Below are 21095 nucleotides of genomic sequence, written 5' to 3' on the forward strand. Positions count from 1 at the left end.
TTTGGTGATAGCAATTATAAAATTTGTTTACATGGAAAATCAATTCATAAATCCAAAATGAACTATAGCAACATAACTGTAACCCAATTAGAACTAAATTAACACCGGCTTCAGCACATTTTTAGATATGGAACCCTGTGAGAACAACTTTCTTCTACCTACCACACAAATGTGAATCACTTAAAAATTGTTCTTTTTAGCTGCAATCTGCTATATTTTAAAGAGCTAAAAAATCAAAACCCTAGACTTTATCATCACCTCTAAGAGTTATAAGAGAAAATATCTCATCAAAGAGTTCTAAATAAAGACAGCTAGAAAGAAATTACAGACACAAAAAAGCCCATGGTAATTTTTATACTTTATTAGTATCATTTGAGGTCTTCGACAATTTGGTTTCAAACTGAGGTCGTCTCTCAAAAAAACTCTTCTGGGAAATTGAACTGTAATCTGGGCTATGAAAAAGCCACTTTTCTGATATGGAAAAGGGATTATTTGTACTAAGAGATCCTATTACCAAGGGATGCGGGTAAATTGTGGTGATTTGGCCTTTTTCACTCTTGCCTTTAGCTGACAAAATCCTTTGCCATGAAAGCTTGACTACACCATCCATTTTACCCAAAGATAAGATCTTAGAGGAATAATCTTGCTTTTTCAGTGAAGCTTCTTTCTCTGGGCCATTCCATAGCTCAACATTATTTTGTGTCTTCCGTGGGGTCTTCTCCTCAATAGAAACGGAAATAATGGGTCTCAAGACCTTTTTCCCTTTCCCAGAGGCACATTTGGATTTATCTGAAATTGTGTGAGATGCCAAGTCCATGCTTTTAGCTCTCTGTAGCTTATCTGCATTCATGCATATTACAGAGCTCACTGTATTAGAACTCTGAGCACTGTGGTAGTTTAATTTAAGCAAGTGTTCCCATAACGAGGTGCCATTCCTAGAACCCTCAGAATGCTGCCGCCTCTTGCCTTGAGGCCAACATCTCCTACTCCTGATCCACTCAATTTCCCTCAGAAGCCTGCAAAAGATCAAAAATTGTCAAGAGGTCACATATCTAAGGTGAATAGCCTTAGAAGCATGTTTCTTTTTGAGACACAGAACAGAAACTCACTGCAAGATTCCATGGATTGATGAATGAGAAGATCCCAGGTAGGTCGCCCTTAAATCAAGTGATCTGTACAAATAGGCCACTGCTTCAGTCATGACGTGGTGACCAGAGTCACTTATCAATAACTGACCTGCTGGATATGTGAAAATAAAAATATTACAATTTTTACAAATTACTCCTAGTTTCACATATTTAAAAGAGAAGGGTGAAAACAATTTATAAAAGATGGCATTGGGTTCTCACTTTGGCAGCATATATATTAAAATCGGAGTGACAGAGAAGATTTAGCATGGCCCCTACACAAGGATGACATGCAAATTCATGAAGCATTCCATATTTTTAAAAAGTGGCATTGGAATATCATCTATTGTAGCATTCCTGCCAAAAACATTTAACCTACATCTAATAATAAGGAAACAATCAGATACAAATTGAAGGACACTGAGGCGGGGAGGGTAGAACAGAACGTGACCTAGGCCCTTCAAAAATGCCAATGCCATGAAAGATAAAACAAGCCTACTTAGAGGTTCTAGGCTAAAAAGAAGGCAAATACAATGGAAGATCTTACACAGGTTTCTGGATCAAAAAACAAACAACTATAAGGAACATTTACTAGAACACTCGGGGACATTGGAATATAAACTGCACATTAGATAAATTGCCTTATGCCATGGTTAAATTTTCTAGGTTTGATTGTTGTATTGCAGTCATGTAGGGGAATGTCCTTGTACTTGGAAAACACAAGCTGAAGTATTTACAGATGTAAGTGTCATATCAGCAACTAACGTTCAAATAGTTCAGAAAAAAATATATGGGGTGTGTGTGTATGAAAGAATGCAAACGTGGTAAAAATGTAACTGGTGAATATAGGTGAAGGGTCTATAGGTGTTCATTATACGATGCCAGGTGCCACTGTCAATAATTTAATATAATTCTCCAAAATGTGTTAAAAGTAAAAATATATACACATGTATTTTATAATCTAATTTGCTAGTGATACTCATTTACTCAGTTTACCCACTTACAAAGCTGCTTTTAAGGAGCTGAATTTATACCCCTGGTTATAAACATAATGAAAGGCCAGTGCATATAGGGCGTCAGTCTGGATATGTGGCAAAGAGACTGCCAACGATGTCAGGGTGAAAACCACTGGCAGATGGCCCAGCCAGCGTCCCTGTATTAATAATAATAACAACAACCATAAACTATGTGAGTGACTGTCATCTGTCAGACCTGTGTAATCCTGTAAGGCATAAACTATCATCACTTGCCTTTTTTTCCCTCTCATTTAGGTTTTTAATAGGACACACATCCACATGGTTCAAAATGAAAATGTATAAAGATATGAAGTAAAAATTGTCTCTCCCATCTCGGTCCCCATCTGTGCAGCTTTCTCCTAAAACATGTGTCCTTCCAGAGAATTTATGGTGCATATCCATTGTCTTTTCAAGAGAAGAAAACTGACAGAAGTTAAGTAACTTGCTCTCCAGGGTCGGCCTCATCCCCAAACCCGTGTCCCTGACTGCTATACTAAACCACCCCTTCCCTCATACTGGAATGTTCTTCTTCTGAGGACCAGCTGTGGCTTCTGCTTGCAGAAATGTTCTCTCTCTGTATCTCTGCTTCATGAGTCATAACCCAGGTCTCAAAATCTGGTAGGCAGTTGTAGCTATTGGCTCTGTTTGACAATCTGTGGCTATTTTGCTTCTTTTTGAATTATTTTCATAACTCCCTATGATGTTCCCAGCTGGCCCAATCTAGCACAGCAGAATGCACTTGTGAATTACCCTGCTCAGGATGGCCACATTGCATTGGCCTGACCTGGCCTTACAAGGTAAAGGGGAGAAGAAGAAAGCCAGAAGGTCTCCTGTGGCAGCTGAGCAGGAACTCATTCTCAGAGATCCTCTGGATGCCAATAGCCAGACCCCACAGAATGTTCATTCTGCCCCAGGCCCTTTAAGAGGCTCTGACTTGTCACACAGACCGCTGTCCTCAGCACACACTATTTCAGGCTTCTGTTCCTCAGACTCACTCTTGGCCACACATCTTGGCTCCCCAGGCCCGTTTACCCTCAGGATCCATTCTGGACCTATATCTATAGATTTGACCTCAGACATGATCTAATTACTTCTTTCTGACAACAAGCATTGTAGGTACCAGAAAAGGACATCCTTGCCTCAGGCCCAACCCCAGTCCCCCCCCATACTCCCTTGGGGTCAGTACCAGCCTGGTCAGTCCTCCCAATCCAGCGAAGAAGACAGACCAGGATGGGTTCACTTAAATTGGAGAGAAATTACTGAACCTCTTGTCACTTCGACACTTCTGGAGGGGAAGGGAACCTAACATTAATTGGGCATTGTTGGTTATTCTGCATACCTCATCTCATTAAATCCTCAGAATAACCTACGGACAGACATTATTTTCCCCTTTTGGCCAGTAAGACAACTGAGACTCAGAGAGGTTATATTCAAAAAACAGCAGAACTGGGATTCAAAGCCAGTTCGCTGGGATCCAAGCACTTCCATAACTTCTAGAAGTGGGTAAAAGAAAACACCATTCTCCCTGTTGCATCAGTTCCCTATTAGATTTTTCCAAAAAATATAGGTCAGAAGGAACCATCAGGGGCGCCTGGGTGGCACAGCGGTTGAGCGTCTGCCTTCGGCTCAGGGCGTGATCCCGGCGTTATGGGATCGAGCCACATCAGGCTTCTCCACTAGGAGCCTGCTTCTTCTTCCATTCTCACTCCTCCTGCTTGTGTTCCCTCTCTCGCTGGCTGTCTCTATCTCTGTCAAATAAATAAATAAAATCTTAAAAAAAAAAAAAAAGAAGGAACCATCAGTCATCTTTTCCATTTTGTACTTGTGGACAGAATGTGAATCAGAGGTGGGAATAGCGGGGACAGTCCCACCCACTACCTTGAAAATCTGTTCTCAGATTTTAAATGGTAAGTTTTCCTACTCCTCCCCCATCCATACACTTTTTTACTACTTAATATTTTTTTTAAAAAGGGTGTCTTTCCTATTTCCTCTGGAAAAGCAAGATATTTTATCTGAAGACAATCCTCAGTCCTTTTAAGTATTCTTCTAAAGTACAACCTTTTCTAGTCTTTATTCTACTGAAATTTAAGCCTGTTCCTCATGCTTCCTCTAATATGTGCTGTCACCTAATAAGCAGGATTTTGCAAGGCCGGGCCAGTGTTTGCTTTCTGCTCAGCCCATATTTGCCATGCAGGTGGCTGTCACCAGGTAACAAGGAAGATCTCAGGTGTTGGTGGTGGTTCTCAGGAAGTCTCCCTGAATGGCTCTGTGGACCCTTCCCAACAGTGAACTCCCTTCCCTCCCCCCCCCACCCCCCCACCGCCGTGTTGGGAGTAAATGGGCTAAGAAGTGGAGACAATCACTATCTCTATTCTCCGCCCAGAAGACGTGCTGCAAATGTGTAATGAGGAAGGAGGATTATGCAATATCTAGAAGTTCTTTGTTGAAAGTGTTTTTTTGTTCGATTAAGTATGCCATGTCTAAAGTTTCTTTGTCAGAAGCCCTTCAGTTTGAGAAACTAAGCTTGTTTGCTCATTCTTTTCAATAAATGCAGCCTTCAAACATATTAGGGAGGGAGAAAGTCATCATTGTCTCAAAGTAAAAAGTTGCCATTGGATGTCTCCATGGCCCTTCAATTTCTGCCCAAAACAAAATAATAAAAGAGGGTGGGTGTGCACTTGGGGGTGGAGGGGTCCTACGCTCCACCCCTCGCCACTGAGACCACTGACGAGTCTGCTCACAGGGACCTCCCCTGTCCGCCTCAGTACTACATGAGTTCATTCCACCCATTCGAAGGCCTGTGCAGAGCCCACCTTTGGGTAGATGGAACAAATTCATTGTTCTCTCCTTCACAGGCTTTTATCCACCAAAACTGAAGGTTCCCTGTGACCTCTGTGTTGTGGTGGTCTGCTCTCAACCTGGTGGTTAGTTGTCAGGCCTCTCCTTTCTCAGCTTCTATGACTTGACTGATTCTCAGCTTACCTCTAGAGCCCTTCCTCATCTTTGGTACAACTCTTCACTCTGCCTATCCTTTAAATACTGGCATTCTTCCAAGTTCTATACCCTGCCATCTTCTTGACTTATATTCTTCTTAGCTCTTTCAACCATTCTACGAGGTTGAGTTACCAAGCATATGCCAGGGACTTCAAAATATGTTTCTCGGGGCACCTGGGTGGCATAGCGGTTGGGCGTCTGCCTTCGGCTCAGGGTGTGATCCCGGCATTATGGGATCGAGCCCCACATCGGGCTCTTCTGCTATGAGCCTGCTTCTTCCTCTCCCCACTCCCCCTGCTTGTGTTCCCTCTCTCGCTGGCTATCTCTATCTCTGTTGAATAAATAAATAAAATCTTTAAAAAAATATATATGTTTCTCCAGCTTGGTCTTCTAGCTCCTAAGCCCCAGACTCATATATTCCACTGCCTACTGAATGTCTCCATGTGGATAAGAGATTCAAACTCAACATGCCCTAAATTAGCTCATCATGGCTCCCACCCTAATTCTCAGCCTGTGCTTCCTATCTTGGAATGGCAACAACCTCGTCTACCAAGATGCAATGACCTACGGGATAGCCATAAACTGGGGGATAACTTTGTTCCTTCCTTCACCTCTCACATCCAATCAATTCTCAAATACAACTCTTTCTCCCCATTTCTACTGTCCTTTACTAACATAAGAGACTCTCCAGTTCCCTCTCACCAATCCCATCCTCTATTCAGCCATGAGAATATTATATCTAAAATACAAATCTGTTTATGACCCTTCATGCTGGAAATCTTATAGCAGCTCCCCTGACAAACCCTTTAATATGGTAGATAGGACTTTCCATGCCCCGAACCTTGTTTGTTCATGTGGCTCCATCTTGATTGAAATGTTCTTCCTCACCTTCTTTGCCAGATAAGCACATGGCAGGACTCATAGCCAAGTCACTTTCTCTGGAAATTCTTACTTGTTGCTTCTTTTATGTGCTTCCCCATACCTTCTACCAACGTCTGTCACAGCACATATCACATTGATGTCAGTTAATTTTATGTGCTTATCTTCCCAACAAGGCTACAACCTCCAAGAACCCACAAACAGTAAAGAGAGCATGGGATTTAGGGTCAGAGGACAGGGTTCCAAGTCTTCAGTCTACAACTTACTAGCTGCAAGGTTCAGAATGTCAATAGGTCTTTCTGAGCCTCAGTGATTTTATTATCTAATCAATAGGATTCTCTGATCAATTGTACCAAGGTAAGTATATAACATATCTGCTATTTTCTCAGCTTTAAAATTAGCCGAGTAATCTCTAGAGTCCTTTCCAGGTTAAAAAGTGTTCTAAGCACGGCACCTTGTGGCTCAGTCGGTTAGTGTCTGACTCTTGATTTCAACCCAGGTCATGATCTCAGGGTCGGGAGGTTTTCTCTCTCCCTCTCCCTCTGCCTCTCCCCACCCACCCGGCTTGTATGCTCTCTCTCTACAAAAAAAATAATCTAAACTTGTGAGGGCTATTTGACATTCTCCTGCAACCAAAAGTATTTACAAATTTATAACCCATTAAAGATGATGAAACCTGGGGCACCTGGGTGGCTCAGTCAGTTAAGCATCTGCCTTCCGCTCAGGTCATGATCTCAGGGTCCTGGGATCAAGCCCCAGGTCAGATTCTGTGCTCAGCAGGGAGTCTGCTTCTCCTTCTCCCTCTGACCCTCCCACTACTCATTCTCTCTCTCTATCTCAAATAAATATATAAAATCTTTAAGAATAAATAAATTAAAATAAATAAATAGATAAAAATGATGAAATCTACACAAGTATAAAGGAAGCCCTGTTAACAGACATGCCTCAGACTGCTGGATTCACCAGGGCCCTCTAATTCCTCTGTAAAACGTGCTAGCTGACGCCCAGGGCACACTCAGTGCCTGCAGCTAGTAGGCTCATCTCTGCTGTGCTGACAGACTTCCACTCCTTGCTGTTGGGTTCTAGCGTGACCAAGAGTCAACTGGGTTGTTAGTCTCATTTTGGTAACTAAATTAAGTACGGTAAAAACTGATGAGATATTTAGTGTGAAATGAAGGAGAGTTGTTTTCTATGAAAAACAGGCTGAATGCTTTGGAATTCTTTGAAATTCCAGGGCAAGGCAACAGTAAAAGGATGAGGGAAGAAAGAGGCAGCAATCTAGAAGGATCCAGCACAGACTGCATCACTATTGTCTAAGGTCTCACCTTATAGAAGCCAAAACTGGAAATTGTGGGTGATGCATTTTGAGAAAGATGACATCTAATTGCAATCAGAGGATCCAATTATTAAAAAAAAAAAAAACAAAAAACACCAGTCTGTCTATATCACTTGCCTGACCTTTTGGATTAAGGGACCTACTGCTGTAGTGAAAAGGACCATGGCTGAGCTGAGCATTTAAAAATCATATGAAGAGAGAGGACTGACTCACCCTACTGAAAGTCACCCACTAGAGCTTTTGTTTAATTTCTTCCTTCTAAATTTGACTGAGATGGTTGGCATTTCTTTTTTAAAAGAATCCCAGGGAGAGGGAAGTAACATAAAGTTCATCTACCATACTTCTTCCAAAATAAACAATTCAGTACAGAACACTCAGCTTGATATAATGGAATATGAAAAGCCACGTTCCCACTGAAATCATTTCTCAAAAGGCAGATTTAAAGCACTTATCAGAGAAGGAGAACAGGAGGGTGGCTCTGTGTCAGAAGTAGCTTGGGACACAAATCACAAAAATCCTCTTTTCAAAGTCAGGGTTAGTATTAAAATCTCTAGAATTAACCAGATTAGTAGGCTCAGATTTGTCTTGAAACTGGATTGAAATTGAGGGGAGACAAGCTGTAAAGGATAAATTATGCAGAAAGATTTCAGTTTTGAATAAGTGCCTCACAAAACTGTAATCAGAAGAAACAACATGTAGAATGTATTGCTCCTCACAAATCCATCATCTTAATATGTGTTTACTCTAATTTCATGCATAAAGATGCTATAATTATAATCTGAATTATCCTTGCTGGAAGCCCACTATCTTCCAGCTTGCAAGATTACACTGGATTTTACACGTTGATCAAATGCAATAATAAAAGACTAAGAAGGTGCCAAAAAACTTTCAAGCCAGCAATTTATCATTGTTCATCTATAATTCAAACCAAAATACGGAAAGTCTACTAAAGACGATTGTTTTCAGTAGGTTAAAATGCAATTTGGGTCATTTCTTTCAATGTTGTTGGCCGGGAGCACAGTGACTGCTTTTGCTGGATGCTCGGGGAACTGTGTAAATACCTGAACGGAACCTGTTGATGCCCTTCCACACCCTTCCTGCGGAGCCAGAGCACTTCTTATGGCTAGCACTCTTTCTCATGCTTTGACAAGGCCACTGTCCCCTGGGAGTTCCTAGTCTGTTTGAGAGGTCAAAATACACTGGAAAGAAATAGAAAATGAATGCCAAAAAAGGATCCTTTTGGGGGTGCCTGGGTGGCTCAGTGGTTATGAGTCAGACTCTTGACTTTGGCTCAGGTCATGATCTCAGGGTCGTGAGATTAAGCCTCACATAGGGCTCTGAGCTGGGCATGGAGCCTGCTTAAGATTCTTTCTCTCTTTCTGACCGCCCCCCAACTTAAAAAAAAAAAAAAACGGATCCTTTGAGGTTCTTCATGACTCTGGCTCACTGAATTATTCTGGCCTGGCACATTGTGTTAGAAATCTCTCATGAAGGCTACATTAAAGGAATGATGACCCCAGGTCTCCCACAGTCCCTCTGCTTTGCAAAAACCTCGCACTGGCTTCCAACTGCTCATACAGTGACACCCCAAATCCTTGACCAGGCCTTGGGGACTGTGATCGGCCCAAAACCTCTCTGACATCCTCCTCGGGCACCCTCTCCCTATCATTGCCCTCTGCATTCTAGCTACATTGGCCTTTTTAGCTCCTTCCGGCTTTGCAAATTCTGTTCCCAGTGCCTGGATGACTCTCCCCCCCCCACCCCTCTTTACTTAGCAAGTGATTTCTCATCCTTCAGATTCAGTATCAGCATCACTTCCAGAGAAGCATCCCCAATGTATCCCCTCCCTCCAAAAGATCAAGGTCCCGTTAGTGGTTGTATTTTGCCATGAGAGCATTTTCCACAGCTAGAGTGAAGCTTCTGTGGACCCAGTTGTCTAAGCACTGTCTCCATAGGACTACACAGCTACACTGTTTTGTATTTAGTTGTCTGACAGCCATCTGCCTCAGTGTGAGCTCAGTAATGGCAGGGTTGGTCTCTCTCCGTCCAGCTCACTGCTATAGCCCCAGGAACTAACACACAAATTGTCACCTAAGATTCTCCAATTGACCAAACTCTACTCAGGCTCTTCGAGCTCTTTTTCAACTAGGTCTCACTTCGGGCTTCCATGTTCATCTCTGCATTGCCCAGCTTCATCCAGAATCCTGCTAAGTCAATTTAGCCACCCTCAATGTCTGATCACCCTGGACATCGGGTTCCTCATTCCCCATCACACCCCAGATGAGGCCCGCCTTCAGCAAGAACCCTGTTAGGTTCATTGAGCCAGTTTCTTACCCCTGATGTTTCCTCTCAGTAATTTTCTATTCACTGACCCCCTCCCTACTCCTTAGCTATACATTCCCACTTGCCCATGCTGTGTTCAGAGTTGAGCCCACTTCTGTACTGAGGTCCCTTTTCCCCTACTGCAACAGTCCTAAATAAAATCTGTTTTTACTGCTTTAGGGTACAGTAAATACTTGTTGAATGAATGAATGATAACACAAGTAATTAACATTTAAAATGCCCTTGGGGCACCTGGGTGGCCCAGCTGGTTAAGCGTCTGAGTCTTGGTTTCAGCTAAGGTCATGGTCTCAGGGTCATGAGATCGAGCCCCGTGTCTGGCTCCCTGCTCAGCAGGGAGTCCACTAAGATTCTCTCTCTCCCTCTTCCTCTGCCCCCTCCCAAGTAAATAAATCTTTAAAAATAAAATACCTTTAATAATCAGTGCTTGCCTTCCTAAAGGGGAAGGGGAAATCTGAATTAGCGAAGGCCTTTACTCCATCACACACCCATTCACTCAGCAAACACACACTGGGCAACTACTAGGGAACTCCACTGTTCTAAGAGTTAGGTATACACTGTAAAGAAGACAGATCAAATCTCTTCTTTTTACGAAGGGAGGCAAATTTAAAAAAACAAACAAGCAAATAAATACATAACTGTAGTCATACTAAGTACCATGAAGAAAAATAGAGCTGGGTGAGTGGATGTGAAGAGGTAATGAGCATCAGGGTTAATTTACAGAAGATGGTGGAGGCCTGAGGCAGGCCACCCCAAGAAGAGCCACTTTGAAATGAAGATTATTTTGAACTCAAGGCAGTGGAGACCATGCAGTCTCCAGAGAAACTTCTGCCCTTCCCTCAACTACACAGAAGAATCTAAACTGGGGTCTTACCCAGAATAAGGGTTGTTAGCAGAGACTTTTATCCAAGTGACCCATGGGTACAGCAGGGCAAACACCCAATTACCAAACATCCACTCTTTATTGCCCTGTGAATTGTCTTCCTTTCCGCTGAAGGCCCAGTTCTCCTTAGTTCAGGGTGACATATATACCTCATTTTGCCTGTCTTTGGAATTTCTATGTCTGTGTGGATTCCCCAATTGTGAGCTATTAAATCTGATTTTCTCCTGTTAATCTGTCTCATGTCGACTTGATTCTTAGCTACAAGGACCTCTGAGGGGACAGGAATTCTTGCTCCCCGACAGGGGACAGGAAATTTGCTTCACTCTGAACTTGTAGACAGACTTTAGACAGTCTCAATGAGCTCTAGATACTTGTAAATAGTTTCTAAAACAATCTCCTAAGGAGAATGAGCCCATGAGAGAATCACGGGCCCCCGTCTTCTTCAGACCTAACCCTCAGACAAGCACACGCCGCCGCCTCCCACCACTGCCTGCTCTCCTGCTTCTTCACATCCTGTCCCACCCTTTCTCGTGGCTCCTCATGACAGCCCCCAATTTGTCTCCTCCACATATTTCTTTATTCCTACCTTGGTTCCTGCAGGTCTTCTGCCTAGAAGCACTCCCTCCTCGGCCAGCTCATACCCTCCACTTCCTTTTTTTTTTTTTTAAGATTTTATTTATCTATTTGACAGAGAGAGAGAGACAGCCAGGGAGAGAGGGAACACAAGCAGGGGGAGTGGGAGAGGAAGAAGCAGGCTCATAGCAGAGGAGCCACGTGGGGCTCGATCCCACAACGCCGGGATCATGCCCTGAGCCGAAGGCTGACGTTTAACCGCTGTGCCACCTAGGCGCCTCAAGGGACTTAGCTTTATTAACNTGGGGCTCGATCCCACAACGCCGGGATCACGCCCTGAGCCGAAGGCTGACGCTTAACCGCTGTGCCACCCAGGCGCCCCAAGGGACTTAGCTTTATTAACTCTTTTTTTTTTTTTTAAAGATTTTATTTATCTATTTGACAGAGAGAGAGAGAGACAGCCAGCGAGAGAGGGAACACAAGCAGGGGGAGTGGGAGAGGAAGAAGCAGGCTCATCGTGGAGAAGCCTGATGTGGGGCTCGATCCCATAACGCCAGGATCACGCCCTGAGCCAAAGGCAGACGCTTAATGACTGCGCCACCCAGGCGCCCCTCACCCTCCACTTCCTTAAGGGTTCTTCCCCAGAGGTTGTCCCTGAAAAACCTCCTGCGACTGATCATTGTCTTCCTTTATGTTTAAGCATGAACTATTAACTCTGTAGGGGGCCTCAAAGAACTCAACCCCCTTATTTTATAGATAGGGCCAGAGACGGACCTAGGCCAGAGAGCCTGTGACTTGCTGGGACCCCAAGCCTGACTGTAGCCACGCTAGAACTCAAACCCAGTTCAGTCTCCTCCAACCAGGCCACGTTCTAAACCTTCCCCATGTTACATCTTTTACTAGAGGCTTGTTTTGCCTCCTAACAAAGTAAGCATTTAGTGAAAGGTGAAAGTTGTCTTCTGTTTTCAGATCCCGGGTACACTGAGGACGGTCCTTCGAGCACAGGAAACCTTGTTTCCACCTGTTTGTCTGTTACTGCATCCAGAAAAGACCAAGACAGATTGGTCCCAAATTTAGAAGGTATGTGTAGGATGATCTGAATTGAAATACAGGCCATATGGCATTCATAAAATTTATGTTGAAGGACCTAAGGGACAACTTCGAAGTGATAGGCAGCCCACTGCAGAGCACCCAAGGAACTGGCGCCACAAGGGAGACAAGGTGGAGACAAAGGCAACAAACAGTTTCATACAGGAGCCTCCAATCCATAGTCACAAGGACAGATGCAAGCAACGACTTGTGTTAGCCACCACATGGACCTGCTCATCCGCGAGGACAGCTCCAGGCTGAGTGAGTGCTCCCAGGAGGATGGGGGACAATAGGAGGCTTGTTTATCTTTATAGGGTGCATAATTCTCCCAAAGCACCCCAGATCTACAAACTAGTCGGGCAAGATAAAACATCCTTACAATTCCATCCTGCATTGCAATATATAAAGCGATTAAAATAAATGTGTGCTGAATAAATAACTGGTAATTGCCAGTATAACATGGTTCTTTTTCTTCTCAATGCAAAATTACACAGTGTCGAAGGAGTGCTCTGATGACTGACGTTAGGTAACACTTTACTACAGAGGGCCTCAGGCTTGGTTTACAATGGCAAATAGTGAGGAGTCGGGAGTATATGTGGCTCTGGCTTGCTTCTTATTTTATGGAGTCCACTCAAGCACATTCCATTCAGATAGACGTTCTCCATTAAAGGTAGGCAAAGGGGATCCGGATATACTACCCCAAAGCATGCCACATTCCTAATGACATAAGAATTATTTTGAGCTTAAGGCATTTGAGTTCTTGAAATCCTGTATGTGCCTAAAAGCAGAGTCCCCCAAAAGGACTCAAGCATTATAAGTTCCCTCCCCAAGGCAACTCACATCTTCTCTCCAGGACACAAGAAACTGGCACCACACTTAGAAATTGTTACAAACTACACATCATTTATTCTCCTAAGGATGCATTTATCCTTCCAAAAAATACTTTGCTCTTCCCTTAAGAGCCCTTATCCTTTCTCCCCTTCCCTTTCCCCTGCTGAGTTAGGTACATAGACCCCAAGTCCTAACCACCCCTTGGGGTTACTCATTGATGAGTGCTCCCACGTGTAAGTGTAATGCATGTGCTCATGAACTTCTTATCTGAGGTAAATGAGTATATTATACTTCCAGCATAGACCAGACACCAAATCTGGTAACAAACTCTTAATACAAGCAATCAGATTAGGTGTATAGTTCCTTTTATATAGATTTGCATCTATATTTTCTGGTTGCAAACAAAATCCTTCATGCGCTCAGCCTAGAAACCTCTATTACTGAAAAAATATTGTACACACACACACACATACGCACACGAATGCGCTCCTAAATCTATGGACTGAAAATAGTCTTTCTCTGCAGATAGCAAGTATTTAAGCCTTCTTCCTCCTTAGCAAATGACCAGGCTGAAAGCAGTCGTGTTTTATTGTAAAACGGACAACAGACATGCACGCTGGGGAAAGTGGCTGATTGACTCAGGGTTCCCTGATCTTGGCACTTTGACATTTGGCCTGGATAACTCTTTGCTGTCGGGGGCTGTCCTGAGCACGGCAGGTGTTTAGCAGCACCCGAGGCCTCCACCCACTAAATGACAGTAGTGCTCCCTGCCCCCTCCCCACCCCTGCAACCTTCCTCCCCCCATGACAGTCTAGGTTTCTCCAGACTTCTATCCCGAGAGATAAAATCACACTGGGCTGAAAACCTGTTTAGGTAGAAGTTGGCCATGCCTGTGGCAATGAGATTTTCTGACCCCTGACAGTATTCCAAAATTTTTCTAGTCATGGCACTTGAGATGTCTGGTCTAATCGACCGGAAGAGATAAAGCAGCCCAAGGGCTGAGAGGTCTCTACCTGGCACACCGAGAACTTACTCACTGGAGGCACCCCCCCCACCAGCTGTGGCTGGCCTCCAGCCTGCTGTCCGAGCATTATCTGCAGCCCCCAATTCAACTCTCCAATCTCCTCAATTCCCAAGTTTGGCAGCGACACTCCAGGCAAAGGACAGAACTCACCGTGTGGCCCCTATCTGCAGAACAAGCTAATGGGGTCCTGGGCCAAATAAGTAGTGAGGCAGGGAAGGATAGGCCCGGTCACTCTGGTCCCTGACTATAGCAGAGCCTGGCGAGGAGGACCCCTCTCTCATGAGGCCTGGCAGACTGCCCGTCAAATGTAAATAAATTCCACCTGACCGGGGCATATGTTTCTTTATCTCTGTGAACTGTCACTAGGCCCTTCCTCCACTGTAACCTCATGGGCTGCACGTAAGCACATTCCTCTAGGCCTTGCAAGAATCATTAACCTTGTCCCTGTTTTCTTTTCCCAGCACTCGCTACAGGAACCAAGGAGGGAAGCTACCTGATAACGCTTGTTTTCAGACATGAAGCCAACAAGGAACCCTCTGAGACCGTTGGATGGAGCCCAGATGTCCCCATAGCACAATATCTCAGAAGTTGAGCCTTTCCTTGCAAAGTTTTGAGGCCCATCCGGTTTCTACCCCAACCCCCACATACCTTGTTAGCCTCACATAAACTGTCCCTAGGCTCAACAAAGACAAGGCAGATTTGAGACCGATCCCTTCCTTTCCATCCTGCTGCCCTTCGGATAATAAAGCTTTCTCTGCTCCTAACCCGGTGGCTCAGACTGGCTAACTGGGCATCAGACCCACGAAACTGACTTTAGGGTTCAGTAACAGTAGTGCGAGTGAAGAAGAAACTCAGCATTCTCCAGAAACCGCAGGCAATGATAACATTCTGGTGGAAGAAAGTCAAAGAAAGGATTGGAACTTCTCCCATGAAGGGAAGCAAAACAGTAATAACAGAAACAACAAGTAAGCAAGAGGAGGGAATGCCCCCAACCCCTCCCTTCCTAGGCAGGTTTAAGACCAAATTTTTTTTCCGTTTTTAATTTTCATTTCATTTTAAGTTTTTAATTTTTATCTTTAATCAGAAAGTGCCTTCAAATCTCTGGGCCAGGTCTGAGGCACTGGGTCTTACGTGCTGTATGTAAAATCAAAGGTGGGCCCGTGCGAAGAGCCATTTGTGATTTTCAGCCACGTGTTACTTTAGCATCACAGGAATAAGCACGAACAGGCTATTCCTATACAAACAGTGTCTTAAAACAGAATCGGGAGGAAGAAGGGAACCTACCCTGACAGGAGAGGGGTGTGGTTGGGCATGGTACTCCACCTACAAGAGTGAGAGCTGGGATGGAAAGACTTCTAGAAGATCTCTTTCTGGGGCCCCTGAGTGGCTCAGTCAGTTAAGTGTCTGCCTTCAGCTCAGGTCTTGATCTCAGAGTCCTGGGATCCAGGCCTGCCTCAGGCTCCTCCCGCAGTGGGGAGCCTGCTTCTCCCTCTTCCTCTGCCCCTCCCCCTGTTGTGCTCTCTCTCTGTCTCTCTCTCAAAAAAATGAAATCTTGAAAAAAGGAAAGATCTTTTTCTGTTATGGACTGTTTGTGCCCGCCCCCAAAATCCTTACATCGAAGTTCTAACCCCCAAATGACAGTATTTGGAGATGAGGCCCTTGGGAGGTGATCAGGTCATGTGGGTGAATCCCTCATGAATGGGATTAGTGCCCTCATAAAAGAAGTGCCCTTCCTTCCACCACGTGAGGACACAGTGAGAAAACAGCTGTCTATGGACCAGCATGCAGGCTCTCACCAGACACCAAGTCTACTAGAGCCTGGATCTTAGACTCCCCAGGCTCCAGAACTTTGAGAAATACATCTCTGTTGTTCAGGCCTGCCAGTCTATGGCATTCTGTTCTAGCAGCCCAAGGAGACTAAGACACGCTCCTAATGAGGGGAGGTAAACAAGTAGCTTAAAAAGTTGAAAGTCTGTGGGACAGGAGCTGCCTGCTTCAAAAATGAAGACATTTTAAAAATAACCAAGGTATGCAGGTCAAAAGGAAAAGTCACCCACTTCTAATAGAAACACATCAGCAATTACCTAATTTACACAAGGTGTCACTGAGGCTAATGCTTAGCTGCTTCCTGACGAGTGAGGAGTTGGCGAAAGTCCCCGCATTTTCCTTTATTTGTATCACTTGTTTATAATATTCAATTGCTTGCTTCCTTTGGAATCTAGAAAAGAGAAATTTAATTAAAGTTTTGCATCAAAGAAGCACTGCATTCATTCATTCAACAAACATTCAGGGCTGGGGCTCAGGATGAGTAAGACCAATCATTGCCCTCAGAGAACTTCTCAAGGTTGGAGCAGAGGCTGAAGAGTGAAACAAAGGACCAGCCACTCATGAAGGGCACTGCTTGTGAACCTAAGGGCTTTGGACTTGAATAGTGCAGTTTTCATTAAGAGAATGATGGGATCCAGGGGCGCCTGGGTGGCACAGCAGTTAAGCGTCTGCCTTTGGCTCAGGGCATGATCCCGGCATTGTGGGATCAAGCCCCACATTAGGCTCCTCTGCTAGGAGCCTGCTTCTAGTCTCCCACTCCCCCTGCTTGTGTTCCCTCTCTCGCTGGCTGTCTCTAACTCTGTCGAATAAATAAATAAAATCTTTAAAAAAAAAAAAAAGAGAGAGAGAATGATGGGATCCAACGTGCACTTTNTGCTTGTGTTCCCTCTCTCACTGGCTGTCTCTAACTCTGTCGAATAAATAAATAAAATCTTTAAAAAAAAAAAAAGAGAGAGAATGATGGGATCCAACGTGCACTTTAAAAAATGCTCCTGGCTGGAAGTGTGGAGGGGAAGCTGAAGCAGGCGGGGCTACAGGCAGGGAGGCCAGTTAGTCCATGGGAAGCACGAGGGTCTGAGCTGATGCCGCGGGCCTGGATGAGACAGGAGACCTGCTAAGGCTGGGCGCCACGCTGAATGTTGTGGCCCTTGTGCTGGGATCACCGGGTAATTGTCATGCTCACAGTAGAGTGACGTGGTTAGGAGCGTGAGCTCTCAAGTCAGGCAGCCCTGGTAGTGGTTAGTGAGGCCCAGACACTCTGCAATCAGACTCCCTGGGTGCTGATCCTGGCTCTACCACTAAAAAGCTGGGCAAGCATTCTAATCTCCTGAACCTCAGCTTTCTCACATTCAAAATGAGAATAACAAATTGTTTTGAGGATTCAGTGAGAAAAAGGCATGTAATGTCTTTAGCATAGTGACTGATCATAAATATAATTAAGATGACACCATGGTGTCCGCACTGGGTGAAAGGAGAGAAGGAAGATGCATTTCATCAGGAAGAGGGGGTGAATGGGTTCAGTCTTGAGAATGTAGACTCAGAAATGCCCAAATACTTTGGAATACTCCAGTGGAGACATCCAATAGATGATAGAGGTCTGAGAGGGAAGGACATGGAGATGAGAAGCCAGCACCTTATGGCTGAAGCCCTAGGCACAGGTGAGGCTGGGGTGCTAAGACTGAGACCAGCATCCAAGCACAGCATTCATGAACTGAACCCAAGACAGTGCCACCATTTGGACAAGAGTCGGGGCGGGGGAGGAAACCCACAGAAGAAACTGAGCAGGGATCATCAGAAAAGAGAGCCAGGAGGGAGGGTATCTCAGGATCCAGGAGAGTGTTGCTTTGGGAAGGGAGTCATCAACACCATTCTTCAGCAGAAGGCCAACAAGATCAAAAAGTACAAAGGGACACATTTAACATGTTCCTGATGACTTCCGCTGGAGTGGACACAATGGAGTTGGGTAGGGGTAGAAGTTAAATGATAGGAAATGGGAAGGGAGGAAGAAACCTGACCTTGAAGAGGTGGCTGCTGAATGGATACAAAGTCAAGAAAGAGTAGATGGCATTTATTTTACTGAGAACATACTACTGTTCCTCTCAAGACAGCTTATTCGTTCCTCTCTGTCCTGTTTCTTTTTAATTTGACCTCATTTATCCAGCCCTATCATCCCATGCCATGGGCCCTCAGGATCCCATGCACCATTTCTGTAGTGCACGGCAGCTGTCACCAGGGCCCCCAGCCACAAAGACAAAGGGTCTACACCTGTGTGAGAGGTGAGTCGAGCTGCACAGCAAAATAGCTCCTGGTCTTAACTACTGTTAAAAAAGATGTGGTCACCTAAGGGCAACCTTCAACAAGGAGAAGACCTTCTGCTGTTTCAGAAGGTTGACTGTTGCCAATGACGGCTGGGCAAAAGGCATCCAAGGACGGTCAGGTCGTCTGCCACAGAGGCCATACCTGTGGAATGGACCAGCAATATTAAGTGTCTGTGATTCACACCCCACCAGCTCCGGATTTGCGGTGGGGCAGCCCGGGCAGCACAGATGACTCAGACAGTAAGCTACGTGTTTAGATTTTTCTTTCACGAGGCAATGGTTCTACTGTCACGCTTTTTGCTTCTGCAAAGAAAAGTCCTGTCTCTGTTCTCCATGCTGGTGTTAAGAGGAACAGAAGGAGTCTTACCTTGTATCCAGTATCTAAAAAATTACCCTGTGGGGAGCAAAATAGTAATACTAAGAACTCAATTTAATGAACTCTTTTGGTACATGCCAGGCATTCTGCTAATCACTTTACCTACAGGATCGCTTAGTCCTCACAACCATCCTGTGGGCAAGATACTTTCCCCACTTCCATTTTACCAATGAAGAAATGAATGAGATAGCAAGATGTTAAGTTCTTACTGTTACTAATTTGAACCCAGGCACTCAGACCCCAAAGCCCGACACTTCCCCACTACTATATGGCACCTATAATGTACCCTTACACGTAAATTCCCTTATTTGGGCTACTCTTTTACAGGTAAATACTCTGAGAAAGGCTAAATATGGATTTGCACTTAAGTGTTAGAAATTAGCAACATCACATTCCTCCTGGGAGCAAACACAGGAAGAGGTTACCTTCCTGGGGAGAGGTAAGAAGGAAATTATCTCCAGGCAAGTGGAAAGCTGAAAGTGAAAAGCAAGACAGGGAACAGAGAGCCGAGGGACAGAACTACAAAAACAAAACTTCACAACTTCATAACTTAAACTTTCGGTCAGCTGACTCGGCTGGGAAAGGGTATAAGGCAGAGCCAAAGGAAGGGTGTGGTGTGTTTGTCTCTCTGGACTCACAAAGACCCTTCTCTCCTCCAACCTGTCAAGAGAAGTGGTCAGACCCTGCAGATGCTAACACTGATGGCATACACAAGATAATACCTACACCCCTCTCCTAAACACAGAAACCGACAAAGAATCTCCCCTTGACCAAACCCTGCTCAGGCTTTTCTCACTCTTTCTCAAGTAGGCCTCAACTTTTAGACTTCTGTGTTCATCTCTGCATTGTCCCATCTTAGCAAGACTCCTGCTAAGTCAGTTTAAGGAGACCCCCACCCCTGATGTCTGATCACCCTCAATAACAGACTGGGTTCCTCATTCCCCATCACACTCCAGGTGAGGTGTGATCCCCCTGGCCTGCCTTCAGCAAGAATCCTGTTAGGTCCATTGAGCCAGGATCCCCTCCCCTCAAAGCTTCCTCTCAGTAATTTTCCAACCACCGACACCCCTCTGCCCAACTTCTCTTTGTATTTGGGGTTGGGTCCAATCTCTCTTCCCCTCTGCGAACTCCTACTGTAGGACCTGAGTGAAGTTCACCTTACCCTTCTTTAACAACTGTTGTTGAGACAGAGAAAACGAAGGGACCCCATGAGAGAAGAAGTTGCTTTTTCCTTTACTTTTTTCTGGCTTCTACTCTTGCTAGGACCTGCAACCCACACCCCACTCCACACATGCTTCATAATGCAAATAGCCTATGTCCTCCTTGTAAGGGTCAAGGAATTAATGATCTCTCTAGAACAGATAACATCTAAGAAAGGACCAGGTGAGAAATGACTGGATGAAGCCATCACACGTGTACTCCAGACCACCAGTACCAGTACCATCTCAATGCCAAGGCCCCCTGGCTCCAAGGAATAACACCTGGGCCCTCATCTTGGTTCAAACTGTTTCCTGGATTCCCAAGGGGACATGTACACCACAACACCACCCTCCATAAAAACCCCAAGACCGAAAGCAAAAATGAGACTCATGATTTTCCTTTCTGAGTCTCCTGGACGCTCTGTCTGTATCTCCCCCATACACACACCTCTCACTCTCTCTATATGTATCTTCAATAAACTCTGCTGTCACCTCCCGCTGGCTCATGTTCGATTTCCATCCTGCCTGAAGCCAAGGACCCTCTTGGCTGATCCTGCAGGACCCCCTCTGGGTCCCTGGCCCCAGCCTGTCTACATCATTATGAATAATTTTTTCTTTAACAGCTTTAACAATGCCTTGTGGGGGAAGCTGAGAAAAGCCCCCAACATTGCAGGAGAGCAAGGGGACTTGTTGACCAGGGAGAGAAGAGTTAGCAGGAAAGCAGAGAGGGAATGTCTGAGACACCACAGGCTCTGGCCTGGGGTTGCAGGAGGCAGAAGGATGGATGTGGCCCCAAAGACAGTGGAGCTGAGGTCTGCAGAGAGGCAGGAAGTGAATACAGCTGACCTTTGAATAATGCGAGGTTAGGGCCCTGACCCCTGTGCAGTTGAAAATCCGGTATCTTTTGATTCCCCCGAGATTTAACTACCAATAACCTATTGTTGACCGGAAGGTTACTGATAACATAAGCAGTCAATTAGCACAGATCTGTATGCTCTATGTGTTACATACTGCACTCTTACAATAAAGTAAGCTAGGGAAAGAAAATGTTAGGAAGAAAATCATATGGAGGAGAAAAAATGCATTTATAGTCCTGTACTGTATTTATGGAAACAAGTCCATATACAAGGGGGGCCACGCAGTGCAAACTTGTGTGGTTCAAGGGTCAGTTGTCCGTCTTCCTCACGAGGCCTGGGAATGATGCGGAAAAACACAACGACATCATACTCCTTTGTACTTTTCCTACTGCCAAAACCTCTACGCACTTTGTGGGCTAAGAGCTC

The 21095-nt window shown here is 44.9% G+C and overlaps 1 protein-coding gene and 1 non-coding gene across 2 annotated transcripts; one reads left to right on the top strand and one right to left on the bottom strand.

Annotated features, from left to right (window-relative positions):
* Positions 1–345: 345 nt before the first annotated feature.
* LOC117796304 (putative tetratricopeptide repeat protein 41) lies at positions 346–20319 on the bottom strand. Its single transcript, XM_034643677.1, has 5 exons — positions 20305–20319; positions 18380–18519; positions 16177–16310; positions 1110–1239; positions 346–1016 (listed from the first exon to the last, which is right to left on the bottom strand). Exons 1-5 carry the CDS (start codon positions 20317–20319, stop codon positions 353–355), a joined length of 1083 nt encoding a protein of 360 aa, XP_034499568.1. The 3' UTR covers positions 346–352.
* Positions 1342–1447, top strand: LOC117796551. The gene has a single exon (XR_004621103.1). It is a non-coding gene; the product is annotated as a U6 spliceosomal RNA (small nuclear RNA).
* Positions 20320–21095: the final 776 nt, after the last annotated feature.

Source organism: Ailuropoda melanoleuca, chromosome 15, assembly GCF_002007445.2.
Source record: "Ailuropoda melanoleuca isolate Jingjing chromosome 15, ASM200744v2, whole genome shotgun sequence".
NCBI classification, from domain to species: domain Eukaryota; kingdom Metazoa; phylum Chordata; class Mammalia; order Carnivora; family Ursidae; genus Ailuropoda; species Ailuropoda melanoleuca.